The sequence below is a fragment of the Coptis chinensis genome, chromosome 9, assembly GCF_015680905.1.
Source record: "Coptis chinensis isolate HL-2020 chromosome 9, ASM1568090v1, whole genome shotgun sequence".
In the NCBI taxonomy this organism is placed as follows: Eukaryota; Viridiplantae; Streptophyta; class Magnoliopsida; order Ranunculales; family Ranunculaceae; genus Coptis; species Coptis chinensis.
The window spans coordinates 70,713,483-70,727,660 of NC_141464.1; the positions used below are offsets into that span (position 1 = coordinate 70,713,483).

Here is a 14,178-nt window from a genome sequence, read left to right on the forward strand (position 1 = left end):
GTGGTGTGATAACATCAGTGCCATCTCATTAGCCTCAAAACCAGTGTTTCATGCACGCACTAAACATATTGAAGTGGATTACCATTTCGTAAGAGAACTTGTCACAAGCAAAGCAATTCAAATAAAGTATGTCTGCAGCCAAGATCAACTAGCAGACATTCTGACAAAAGGCTTATCAAAGCAACGTCATCTCTATCTCCAATCCAAGCTATCAGTAGTTTCTAAACCTACTTCTGCTTGAGGGGGTATATTAGACAACAGTCCACGTCAGCTAGTTTCTAGAAGAAAGTTTGTTAGTGAAGAAACTGTATTCTGTTAGTTAGTTAGATTTCTGTTTTGAATTCAGTTAGCCTATGAATGTAATACTATATAAAGTGTAATTGTAGTTCATAAATGATTAATGAGAATACTTTCTTTCAACATGAACGTTTGTGTGTATTTTCATATTTTCAACAGGAAGGTAGTATTTTGTGTAAATGATTCATGAGTATGGAAGAAACATACAGAATATTGTGGTTAAACTGGAAACCTTGAGAATGAAACTTAAAACGATGAGAACAAGGAGTGCGTTTATGCTATTGTTCCTATAAATTTTCTTGTTTATAAGACTTGTTGGGATTCTACATTGCAGGCGCTTAATTAGGAGGAATTGAAGAACTGCCTAAACATGGATGAAATTTCTTTGACGACTAATTCTAAGAAGCAAAAGTTGGTTGAAGGAAAGAATAGTGGTAGGAGAGAAAATAGGATTAGTCATTTACCTGATGACATGCTTCAGGAGTGAGGAGCATTCTGGGTAAGGAGTTATCTCTTTACAAACTATCCTCCCTAGATACTGCGTCTATGGACATTTACCGGAATAAAGGAACTGAGGGCAACCATTTGAGTCAGGTGCTTAAAGCGGTCTGTAATGCTAGAGACCTAACCTTATCTCTCTCCTCTGTTGCGGCGAGTCTTTTTCATTCCTATCCTTTTTATTTAGCCTAATAAGAGAAAGGCTCAACGCATTAAAAATAATGAACTTGTTCTTTTTTCTATTTACTTTGATTTCCAAAAATTATGATTGTTACCTAAATTACTGAGTGCTGATGTATTATGATTTTGGTTCCAAGGTCATTTCCCATTCAGATCACTTGGATCATATGCGTTTATTTTCTAGCTTGATTATTTTGAAAGTGGCACAAGGAGGTAATTGGAGTACAATTCTTGCAAATGTTGGACAATTCATAGACTTACTATGTCACTTGCCTAACGTGAAACTTCTTCTCTCTCAAAATGTAAGTCGCCAAATAAAGTCTAAATCAGTTTCCCTTTTGAGTCAGTTAAACTTGAGCATTTTCATGGCAGTGCAAACGAGCTGTATTTGGTTAACTTTCTACTGAAGAATACAGTAGCCTTGGGAAAGATGACTGTCATTTCTTCTTTAAAGTTATCGGAAGATCCAAAGAAGCAATTGGAGGTGACCTAGAAGCTATTACTTCATAGAGGCTCATCATGTAGTGAAATTGAGTTCTCCTAAAGCAATTGCAGTATCATTGAGCTCAGAGCTAATTGGAGTGAACATTCTATGGATGATCAGAGGTCTCTACAATGGGCAGTGGACGTAAGCTATATGGAGTGACACTAGACCATAGGCTTGAGCGTCCTTTTAGATCCTATTTTAAATTATGTTGAGTCAGATATAATGTAAACAGTTCTCCCTATAACACATTCTTTCATTTTTAATACAATCCTTACTTGAATGCAAAAACAGTAGTGGCTGCAAACTCAAAATCTTTCATACTGTGATATCTGTTTTCACAAGTCTCTAGGAGAACCGACCGTATTTAGTGGATTTAGTTTCGATATGTATATCACTAGTTCTTGAAATCTGGTATGAAATGTCAGACTTCAAAACATTATCGGACTTGGCATCACATTTTTCATATTTGGTTTACTAAACATCAAAGTGGTACCTAATTACCGGTAATCTGACTTTATTACTATTACACCTTCTTTTGCTAAACTGTGTTCCATCGATTTGCTCCTTAAAATTGTCTGTCTTTGAAAGTTGCACCAGGGATTCACCCCCGGTCTCCAGGCTTGAGGCAACGGGGAAACAAGCTTGAAGCCACACTTGCACACGAGTTACCAATGTACAGGGTGTTCATGAAATCTAAGCCCAATAAGGTCAAGCCCATAAATGTACCCTGTATAAGTCACTCACTCTCTTTGTACTTATTTGTAGCCCCAGGCATCCATTCCCTCCTCAAAGAAAGAAATTGAAGATTAAAACTGGTTAGTTCTTTATATATTATTTTTATTGAAACGTTCCTTTGTTAGTTACAGTTACTGCTGTTGCACACTTGCACATACAAGTAGTTAATGAAACACTTTCAATTTTAAGAAAATATTGATAGTTTAAGCTTCATTTACGTTTCATATAACACCTGCACTTGAAAGTTTTAATAAAACTTGGTAATTCAGGATTCAGTTCTGTGACAGCAGTACATTTTGGAGAGGGTTTTGCACTTTTGCCCATAGCTATTTATGCCTCGAGAACTTCGATGCCACTCTGCCTATATTTTAGAGTTCGATGCATTTCGAACTTAGTACAGAGATTTCTTTGGAAGATACCAGACTCTTAATGGCTTTGATGAAAAACTGGCCAAATGTAGAATATCTTCTCTTTGAAACGGTATGCTCATAAGGCCCTTGCAGACTGACATTACCTGAAAAATCACAATTATTATTTTCTCGATTCGCTTATAGAATATATTTCCAAAAATCCACATCGACGGAGACCGGGGATGACTTACCTTCGAGCTTCCCATTACGCGTCAAATCAGTTACATTTGGACAATTTGGTGCCAACAAGATTGAGTTATTTATTGTAAAATGTTTGCTGGAGGATGCTATGGCCTGGCATTGGAGAGGATAAACAATTTAAGCCTTGATTCTTCAGTTAAGGTAAAGGACCAGTGCCATAGCATTCTCTGGTCCTCTGCAGCGTCAAGGCTGAACAATTTAAGCCAGTGTTCTGTTAAGAAGCAAGAATGCTATATATGATTAAAGAATATTCAGACGCAAATTGCACTGGAGTATACGATCCTATAATAAGGGGGCGATATATATGAAAAAAGCTCCTGTGGTGAAGGTGTCAAAAGCTCCAGTAGTCCTGTTTGGTGTAGGACATTTGCTTAGAAATGAGGGGTGCCATCACCAGCGATTTTAGCAAAGGGGTGCCAACCCCATTTTGTGGGGCTGTAAATAACGCGACCTATGAGGATCAACTGTGTATAATTTCAGTTAATTTCTTGATTTAATGGGTCAAACTGTCAAACAATTAAATTCCATCTTGCAATAACTGATTCAAAATATTTAATGCACCAACCGCATTCAAAATGAATGGCACACAAAATGCTAGTCTTACGTTCTTACGTTCAGTTACTGTCGAAACTTCCAACAAGTCTGACCAACAAACTCACAAACTGACCAACAAGTCTTACGTTCTTACGTTTACTATCGAAAAAAAAAAAGTCTTGTTACATTCAGACAACATCCTTATATCTAAACTTTTTTAAATGGAGATGGTTATGCTAACTCCACCTTCTAATGACTCCAAAGTTATTCCACTTCTAATAGTGGACTTATAAGATGAATTGAGAGCTAATTTTTTTATGGAGATATACATAATATGATGAAGAACGCCCCCACAAAAAATCAACTTAATTGAATATGTTTAACCTTGTCAAAAGTTATACCGAAATTAAACAAATATGGATCGTTGGATAATTTCAAAACATTATAAATAATATTTGACGAGGTTGTACATCTTCAAATGAATTGATTTTTTGTAAAGATAATCTCTATTATATAGAGAACATCTCCACCAAAAATTAGCTTCTAATTCATTATATTTAGTGGTGGAATTTGTTTGGAGTAATTTTAAGTGGAGTTCATATAACCATCCCCTTTTTAAATATCGCATCTGTTAGTTACAGTACCGCAACAGTACTTTATCAATTATTTTTAGGCAATTTTTTTATCTCTTCAACCATTTTATTTGGATGGAATTGCCTATACTTAATTAATTAAATTACAACTACTCAAATCAAAATGTTCAAGTAAATTTGAAATAATAATAAGGACAATTATGTTATTTAAAATAATAATAATAATAATTATATAATTTAGACTCAACACACTTTTGTTCCTATATTTTTGTTTATTTACGAATTAATCGTGCACCTGCATCATGCCAGTATATTTTAATCATTTAATGTACCTGACCCCATGCACTGAATAATGCACAATCAATGCTATTCCATCATTATATATAAAGCACGTCTACCACGTAGCCAATAAACAGAAACTCACAACCCCATCACAAGTTCATGGCTTCATATCACTTGAAATTGCTAGTATCTTTTCTTGTCTTAATTGTTTTTGTGTTGTTTTCTTCTCTCCATCATGTTAGCTCTTCTTCTACTAGTCCTCGTGAAGAAGCCCATGCACTTCTCAAATGGAAAGATAGCCTTCATGGTGAAACGCCAGCTGCACTATCTTCATGGGTACTCCCTCCAATTCATGCCAATTCTTCTCATCACTGTCGCAAGTGGTTCGGTATTTCTTGCAATAAGGCAGGAAAGGTTGTGGAGATTAACTTAACAAATACAGGTTTGGTAGGTACGCTTAATAGCTTCCCCTTCTCAAACCTTTCAAATCTTAATCGTTTGGACCTCAGTATAAATCAACTCAGTGGTCCCATCCCACCTTCATTTGGTAATTTACGAAATGTAACCATCCTTGATCTGAATACCAATGAACTTTTTGGCTCACTTCCTGTAGAAATAGGAAACATGAAGTCTCTTGTGAATCTAACTTTGTTTGATAACAATATCACTGGTCCTATTCCACTTTCCTTAGGTAACTTGACTGATCTAAACATATTATTACTCTATAAAAATAAACTTTCTGGATCCATTCCTCTTGAAATTGGAAACTTAAAATCTCTTGTGAAGATAGATCTTAGTGAAAATCATCTCAGTGGTCCCATCCCACCTTCTTTAGGTAATTTACGAAACGTAACCATCTTGTATCTTCATGCCAATGAACTTTCTGGCTCACTTCCTGTAGAAATAGGAAACATGAAGTCTCTTATGAAACTAAATTTGCATGATAACAATATCACTGGTCCTATTCCACTTTCTTTAGGTAACTTGACCGATCTAAACAAGTTAATACTTTATAACAATCAACTTTCTGGATCCATTCCTCTCGAAATTGGAAACTTGAAATCTCTTGTGAAGATAGACCTTAATAGAAATCATCTCACCGGTCCAATCCCTTCTTCATTGGGTAGTTTACAAAACTTAACCATCTTGTACCTCGTTCAAAATGAACTTTCTGGATCCATTCCTTCAAAAATAAAAAACTTGAAATCTCTTGTGGAACTAAGTCTTGCTCAGAACAATCTCAGTGGACCAATTCCACCTTCTTTAGGAAATTTACAAAACTTAACACTTCTTAGTCTCATGTCTAATAACCTTTCTGGTTCTATACCTCAAGAGTTAGCAAAATTGAAACTGACTGAACTTTCCTTATCTTTTAATAATTTTTCTGGTTATTTGCCACAACAATTATGTGATGGTGGACATCTTCAAAACTTCACTGCTAGTTCCAATAATCTCATTGGTCCCATCCCAAGGAGCTTGAAAACCTGTCCAAGATTGTTTCGATTTCGACTAGATGGAAACCAACTCACAGGAGACATATCAGATTCATTTGGCATATATCCAAGTCTTGACTTCATTGATTTGAGTAACAACAACTTGTACGGCAAGCTTTCAGGTAATTGGAGCAAATGCAAAAATCTAACAAGTTTTAAAATCACTAACAACAAACTCACTGGTACCATACCCTGTGAGTTTGGAAGCTTGACTCATCTAGGAATGTTTGATCTCTCATCAAACCATCTCACAGGAGACATTCCAAAAGAAATAGGGAACTTGGCTTCGTTGGTGAATCTCAACTTGAGTGATAACCAGTTTTATGGTAATTTGCCTATTGAAATTGGAAGCTTAAGTCGTCTAGAGAAACTAGATTTGTTCACCAACAATCTGAGTGGACCAATACCAAAAACAATTGGCAATTGCTCCAGCTTGTATCATCTGAACTTGAGCAAAAATAAATTCAATGGAAGCATACCATCGGAATTAGGCAATCTGGCTCACATTCAAGAGTTGCTTGACCTGAGCCAGAATATGTTTTATGGTTCCATTCCACCTTCCTTTGCTCAAATGCGTAGGTTAGAGAACTTGAATTTGTCACACAATATGATCTCGGGTTCAATTCCACCTTCATTGGTTGAAATGCAAAGCTTGACTTCTGTTGATGTATCTTTCAATGCATTAGAAGGTCCCATTCCTGATAGCAAAGCTTTCCGCGAGTCTTCAGCCGAAGCATTTTTTAACAACAAAGGCTTGTGTGGTCACCCAAAAGCTTTGCCACCTTGCAGATCTTCTGAAATAAGCAAAGGTGCAAAAGGAGGAGTTAAACCAATCAAGATCATCATTTTTTGTCTTGTCGGATTATTATTTATTTTGATTGTAATCATTGGAACTTGGTCCATGTATTATAAGAAGAAGAGAGTTCAAGAAGAAGAGACAAGAGCAAGACGTAACGATTTATTTTGCATTTGGAATTATAATGGGGGAATGGTATATGAGGACGTTATTGAAGCAACAGAGGGGTTTGATGACAAATACTGCATTGGGGTGGGAGGATATGGAAGCGTCTACAAGGCGGTTTTGTCAACAGGACAAGTAGTGGCTGTGAAGAAAATTCACCCATCACAGGACGGTGAAGTGATCGATTTAAGATCATTTCAAACTGAGGTACACGCATTAACGAAATTGAGACATCGAAGCATTGTGAAACTCTACGGATTTTGTTCACACGTTAGGCACTCTTTTTTGATATACGAGTATTTGGAAAGGGGGAGCTTATCCCAAGTTTTGAGCAATGTAGAAGAAGCAACTGGTTTGGATTGGAAGAAGAGAATAGCCATCATCAAAAGTGTAGCTAATGCTTTGTCTTACATGCATTGTTGCATACCACCATTGATACATCGAGACATTTCAAGCAAGAATATTTTGTTGAATTCAAAATATGATGCTTGTGTTGCTGATTTTGGTATTGCTCGAGTTTTAATGCCTAATTCATCCAATTGGACTGCACCTGCCGGAACGTACGGTTATTTGGCCCCGGGTAAATTTTTCTTTCTCTTTTGTTCACTTTTTACATTCAATTCGTAGGTGAATTGACAATTTTCTAACACACGATTTGGTTTATTTAAAAAGATCTGATCACGTTTAAATAAAATATTTCCATGTAGAGTTGGCTTTCACAATGAGGTTAACTGAAAAATGTGATGTGTATAGCTTTGGAGTGTTAGCACTTGAAGTGATAATGGGAAATCATCCTGGTGAATTTTTATCATCTCTTGCTATATCATCTTCTACAAGTGGATTGAATGCTTTGCTGATAGATATATTGGACAAACGTCTTCAACTTCCCACTACAGAACTCGTCAAGGAAGTATTGGTAAGCGCAAAACTGGCGTTTTCATGCATAAATGCTAGTCCTGAATCTCGACCCACGATGGAATGTGTTTCTCGCAAACTAGAAAGTTGCAAGCTATCTCTTGTGGAGCCATTCCACATGATAAATATTTCACATTTAATTGTTGGGTGAAGAAGGCTGACAGTATTTGTATTTTGAAGTACTTGCTACAATCGTATTTCTTGATTGTGCGCAAAGAGGGGATTATTGTCTTTGGTCCAATATTCCAGTTTGTTTACTTTTTAAAATATCTACTATTAAAATAAAATTGTAATAGTTTATATGTAACACTATCTTCTGTGATGAAATAATAAAATCCCACGAGCGTGTTTTTCTATCAAGCATATTTTTGAAACCAGGATATTTATTTTGCTGCAACCTTCATATTTTTGGGCCACAAGGGATTGTTGTGTGCTTATCTATCCCACATTCGCACTGGCTTGTTATTTTTATATTTCAATCTTGAAATGCAAAACTTCCCAACACGCTCAAACCGGCTTGTACTGCAATAGATGTTGTTAGTTAATGGATATTGGAATATTATGTTTGCTCATATATTTCAAGAACATTTTAGCTACAAAATAATACAAAGTGGGTTTCCCATGGGAATTATATATTCACTAGTATTTGCATGTGCCTACGACACTGTCGGCCCTGGCCCGTAGGAGAGGCCCATCAGAAAAAACCCAACTGCTAATGTTGACTAATAGGGGGGGGGGGGGGCAACATTGACCCACCACTGACCCACCACAATTGGTTTTATTATCAAGTGTACGTGATTCAGTGGATCACACACACAGAGTAAACAACTCAAGGCCTGGAATACATTGGATCTGCCAAGTCACAACTTGTGAGGATGAATTGTAGGCGCTAAGGGTGGAATTCGAGCTAAACAAGCCGAGCTTTACCATGCTCAAGCTCGGCTCGCTAATTACATGAGCTTTAAATTGAGCTCGAGCTCTACTCATATAAGTAACGAAGCGAACTCGAGCCGACTTAAATGAGCCAAGCCCAAAGCCGAAGCTCCTAGCCCTCGGTTATTTTACACTATAAATATGTTATTTGAACTAAACGAGTAGAAGCCATCAAGCTCATTTATTTGTTACACGAACTTTATTTGAGCTCTCGCCGCTCATATAAGTATAACGAAGCTTCGAGCCGGAACTTAAACGAGCCAAGCCCAAGCCGAGCTCCGAGCCCTCGGCTCAAATTCCACCCTTATTTGTAGCCACCGAATGGGGCCCTTTGAGCCCCACACTGACCTGTATTATTAGATAGATTGTCATGTGAATCAAAGAACCTTGTAGTCTTGTACCATATATTCTTTCGTTTTCACTTCAAAATTTGCTATGTGCTACACTGCTACCACAAAAATCGACCATTATTAATTGTACGCCTTTTTTCAACTCCATCAATTGCATAACATAGGATCACTTGATTGTATACTTGATCTTTGTCTAAAGTATGTAACGTCCAATTGTCAACTATAAAAGGCAAGAAAATGCAATGGTTTACTAAAGTGGATTTTGGGTAGCTAGACAAAGACATGTTCGTATCTTGGCATAAATTAGTAACTCGGTCAGAGATACGGAAAAACCATTTGCACCTCTACAATTTAATATCTGCATAGCTACGGTTTGAATTGTTTTTGCGTTTAGTCACTATATTTTTATATATTTGCAAACTCACTAATACACGCACAAAAGAAAGTGACAAATATCAAGTTCAGTTGGTGTGCAAAGTCCCAAAGTTAGATGAATTAGAAACATATAAAGCAAAGAGTGATGTACTATGATGATAACTATGTGCAAAATTTTGAAATTCGGCGACCAACACGAAATCCTATATACAAAAAGTAGTAATCTAAGTCAATAATAGATCTCGATAAAATTCTACGGATGTATAAGGGGGTGTTTGGATTCTATTTATTTATTGCTAAAAAGTGTTTATTAGTGAAAAAATATTTTTTGAAAAAATAAATCCGTCTGGTCTCTATTTAAAAAAAATTATTATTTTTCATCCAAAAAATACTTTTTGGTCCCAAAAACTAGTTTTATGATAATTAGGTAAAACTTGTTTTTCAAATTAAAAAACTATTTTTCTTTGAGGGAAACACTTTGGGCGCTCAAGGCAAATGAATTGCTCGAATGTACGTTTTAGACTTTAGTATTTTATGTCGCGATATGCCGAAATATAACGAGAAATATAATGTGAAATCTGATTTGATAAAATAGCTTTTAAGAAAAATCACAACCAAACATGTTTATTCAAAAATTGTTTTTAGAATAAATATTTTTTCATAAATATGCTTTTTAAGAAAAAATAATTTTTTGAAAAAATGAAACCCAAACACCCACGAAGGTTCTATTTGTTTTGGTTTATAATTAACCTATGTTTAAGGTAATTTCAAATGTTTATATGGAGAGTTTGAAGCGATTCCTAAGTGTATGTAATTTGTTACACTTAACGTCTAAAGTCGATTGAACTTTGCTATTTTGGTGGGAACACAAGTGGAATGTTTTTGGTTTGGTTAAGTTTTTGTTGAAGAATGCAATAGACTAGTAAAAATGACTATTTTTTTTGTCATGTCCCGAATTTCCAAACAATTAAAATAATGAATTATGTCAATCGTCAACGTATTTAATCATATGAAAACTGGGGTGAAACAAAAACCTAATAACCTATTATCAAACGCTATATAAAAAAATTGAGATCTAATTAAAACCCAAAAGAACAATTCTTCATTCATTAATTAAAAAATAACTATCTTTATTACATTTGTCTCAAATCCAAAAAGACTCCAAGAGCGAATCCCCCCCCCCGGGTGGAAAAATGTGGAAAAATTATCCTTTTACACCTTACAAAAATAAATCAACACTTGTCCAATTTTTTCGCACCCGAAACGAAGAGTAGTAACGGTGTTAGATAAAGGCTAACAAAAAAAAAAATCATTCCATATCACTAAAAATAAGGAAAGCTTCTGTACGCAGAAAATGGGGAAACAAATCTCCACAGCCTCGCACTCTTCTTCTACTCTCTATCGGAAAATGGAAAAAAAAAAAAACAAAAGAAAAAGAGGTTTTATTCATACTCCAAAGAAAAGATTTTAATAGCTAGTCACGCTTTGTCTTGCAAGAAGGTTGCATTACTAATCATATAAGCACTAGCACCGACGTAAACGTACTGAACTTGTTCTAGAATATTTACCTGTACCAAGTCTACAGGCAAAGGGAGACTACGGAAATTGCAATCAAAAGTTAAATTAAGGTCACACAAAATGGTCGAAAGAATGGAGATGAGGTAACACATGGCGGCCAACATGTTATGTAGCGTACAACATTTACATAAAATAGCTGTTCATTTGAGTTGAAACAAAATGAATGAATATCAAGAGCAAATGTGAGATGTGAAAATCTAATAGCTTACAAGTTCCTATATATTGTCCAGGGGTGAACAAGTCGTAAGACCACTTTGCTTGGCGAGGACGAAAATATTCATGGTTTCCAAGAACCAGCTGATAAGCTGGTAACCTCTTATTAACCTGAGAAACATCTCTATGTGGTGCTCTCAGTACACAATTTGAGCACAATCATTTTTTTTTTTTAATGATCATTCTCGTACGTTTTATTTGTCTGATCTAAGTAGTGCTAGGATATTAGGAAAGACCAATATTTTTGAGTTTAAATTGAAATAAATTTGGTTCCAAAACCAATAATAGTTTGGCATCCCATGATATAATATTTCTAGTTCACGGATAGAAAATTCCATAATCCTCCAGATCCATCCAGTTCCATCCAGTTCTTTGCAGGCCAGGACTAGCTAGATATTGAAAGAATATGCATGCTGTGAAAGTTCCTGAACGAAAACAGACTCTAGATAGTGTACTATAGTTATTTAGCTGGCTATAACTGGTTGAATTTTCCAATGGAACGACCGATGGGGATTACAGTATTCTGTTTTCTTTAACACCTTGAAAACAAAGACAAAAACCCAATAGGATATGCTGGGAAGTCAAATTTCTATTGGGGCATGAAAAACAGGACGTATATGAATTATTTGTATTTTGATTACGATTTTATATTTTGTTGAACATTAAAATGACTTGAGTAAACTGTTTTAGTACTTCAGCAGTAGTGTAGCAAGTAGCAAGTCACGTCCCTCTCTTAATGGGGAGGTTGCATGTTCCAGTGATTTATGTTGGGTTGTACTGAACCCAAAGCATAACCGAGGTTTATTTGATGGAGAAGATCCCACCTCAAAACGTTTGATTCTCTTCATTAAGCCAACTGGTGATTGCAGATTTGCAGCAAAGACACCCTGAAATTCCGAAGCCTAGAATGAGAGAATATAAACACTAGCTAGTAGAATCTTCTTTTTTTGTAGTGATTTGTTTTGATTTTTTTAGTTATTTTCTTTTATTATTAACATAACACCGTTACTAGCCTTTAGTGTTGGTGTTAAATAAAGGGACACGTGTTGAAATATTCTTATAAGGTGTAATAGGTGATCTTTTCCACCCGGGTGGAGAAGATCCGGACTCATTGTGCAATCGGTTTTGGAGATTAGTTTTAGGAAATTACTACTTGTTGAGCCGACGTCCACACAGTTTTGAAAATATTGTCTTAATTCTTTTTGGAAACCGCTAAACCGGGGTCTATAAATATACTTATGTAACGAACAGTTGAAGAGTTTGAAGTGAGATTAAGCACAGATTCCGTTACAACCATTACGTACTCGAAGTCTCTAACAAACTCTCGTGATTACGTACTTCAGTATCATCCCCAAATCTGGTTTATTCTTTTAACTCTCATCTTTCCTTTAAGACAGGTTTTAGTAGTTCCATTGTTTGAACGTTTATGTGTATTTTCATATTTTCAACAGGAAGGTAGTATTTTGTGTAAATGATTCATGAGTATGGAAGAAACATACAGAAAATTGTGGTTAAACTGGAAACCTTGAGAATGAAACTTAAAACGATGAGAACAAGGAATGCGTTTATGCTATTGTTCCTATAAATTTCCTTGTTTATAAGACTTGTTGAGATTTTACGGCGTTTAATTAGGAGGAATTGAAGAACTGCCTAAACATGGATGAAATTTCTTTGACGACTAATTCTAAGAAGCAAAAGTTGGATGAAGGAAAGAATAGTGGTAGGAGAGAAGATAGGATTAGTCATTTACCTGATGACATGCTTCAGGAGTGAGGAGCATTCTGGGTAAGGAGTTATCTCTTTACAAACTATCCTCCCTAGATAAAGCGGCCTGTAATGCTAGAGAGCTAACCTTATCTCTCTCCTCTGTTGCGGCGAGTCTTATTCCTATCCTTTTTATTTAGCCTAATAAGAGAAAGGCTCAACGCATTAAAAATAATGAACTTGTTCTTGTTTCTATTTACTTTGATTTCCAAAAATTATGATCGTTACCTGAATTACTGAGTGCTGATGTATTATGATTTTGGTTTCAAGGTCATTTCCCATTCAGATCACTTGGATCATATGCGTTTATTTTCTAGCTTGATAATTTTGAAAGTGGCACAAGGAGGTAATTGGAGTACAATTCTTGCAAATGTTGGACAATTCATAGGCTTACTATGTCACTTGCCTAACGTGAAACTTCTTCTCTTTCAAAATGTAAGTCGCCAAATAAAGTCTAAATCAGTTTCCCTTTTGAGTCAGTTAAACTCGAGCATTTTCTTGGCAGTGCAAACGAGCTGTATTTGGTTAACTTTCTACTGAAGAATACAGTAGCCTTGGGAAAGATGACTGTCATTTCTTCTTTAAAGTTATCGGAAGATCCAAAGAAGCAATTGGAGGTGACCAAGAAGCTATTACTTCATAGAGGCTCATCATGTAGTGAAATTGAGTTCTCCTAAAGCAATTGCAGTATCATTGAGCTCAGAGCTAATTGGAGGGAACATTCTAATGGATGATGAGAGATCTCTACAATGGGCAGTGGACGTAAGCTATATGGAGTGACACTAGACCATAGGCTTGAGCGTCCTTTTAGATCCTATTTTAAATTATGTTGAGTCAGATATAATGTAAACAGTTCTCCCTATAACACATTCTTTCATTTTTAATACAATCCTTACTTGAATGCAAAAACAGCAGTGGCTGCAAACTCAAAATCTTTCATACTGTGATATCTGTTTTCACAAGTCTCTAGGAGAACCGACCGTATTTAGTGGATTTAGTTTCGATATGTATATCACTAGTTCTTGAAATCTGGTATGAAATGTCAGACTTCAAAACATTATCGGACTTGGCATCACATTTTTCATATTTGGTTTACTAAACATCAAAGTGGTACCTAATTACCGGTAATCTGACTTTATTACTATTACACCTTCTTTTGCTAAACTGTGTTCCATCGATTTGCTCCTTAAAATTGTCTGTCTTTGAAAGTTGCACCAGGGATTCACCCCCGGTCTCCAGGCTTGAGGCAACGGGGAAACAAGCTTGAAGCCACACTTGCACACGAGTTACCAATGTACAGGGTGTTCATGAAATCTAAGCCCAATAAGGTCAAGCCCATAAATATACCCTGTATAAGTCACTCACTCTCTTTGTACTTA

At 35.9% G+C, this 14,178-nt stretch overlaps 1 protein-coding gene and 2 long non-coding RNA genes across 4 annotated transcripts; all 3 read left to right on the forward strand.

Moving 5' to 3' along the window:
- The first annotated feature begins 837 nt into the window (after positions 1–837).
- On the forward strand, positions 838–1,750 carry LOC147477745 (uncharacterized). Its single transcript, XR_015208599.1, has 2 exons — positions 838–1,277; positions 1,348–1,750. It is a non-coding gene; the product is annotated as an uncharacterized LOC147477745 (long non-coding RNA).
- Positions 1,751–4,361: 2,611 nt separating this feature from the next.
- Positions 4,362–7,940, forward strand: LOC147477746 (uncharacterized). 2 transcript variants are annotated; one of them, XM_086583823.1, is made up of 2 exons: positions 4,362–7,251; positions 7,379–7,940. In XM_086583823.1, the coding sequence occupies exons 1-2, from the start codon at positions 4,377–4,379 to the stop codon at positions 7,735–7,737; spliced, it is 3,234 nt and encodes a 1,077-aa protein (XP_086439949.1). In that variant the 5' UTR covers positions 4,362–4,376; the 3' UTR covers positions 7,738–7,940. The 2 variants fall into 2 exon arrangements, with proteins under 2 accessions (XP_086439949.1, XP_086439950.1); XM_086583824.1 differs by having other exon boundaries at positions 7,425–7,581.
- Positions 7,941–12,150: 4,210 nt separating this feature from the next.
- LOC147477747 (uncharacterized) lies at positions 12,151–13,708 on the forward strand. Its single transcript, XR_015209310.1, has 2 exons — positions 12,151–13,234; positions 13,305–13,708. It is a non-coding gene; the product is annotated as an uncharacterized LOC147477747 (long non-coding RNA).
- The last annotated feature ends 470 nt before the right edge of the window (positions 13,709–14,178 follow it).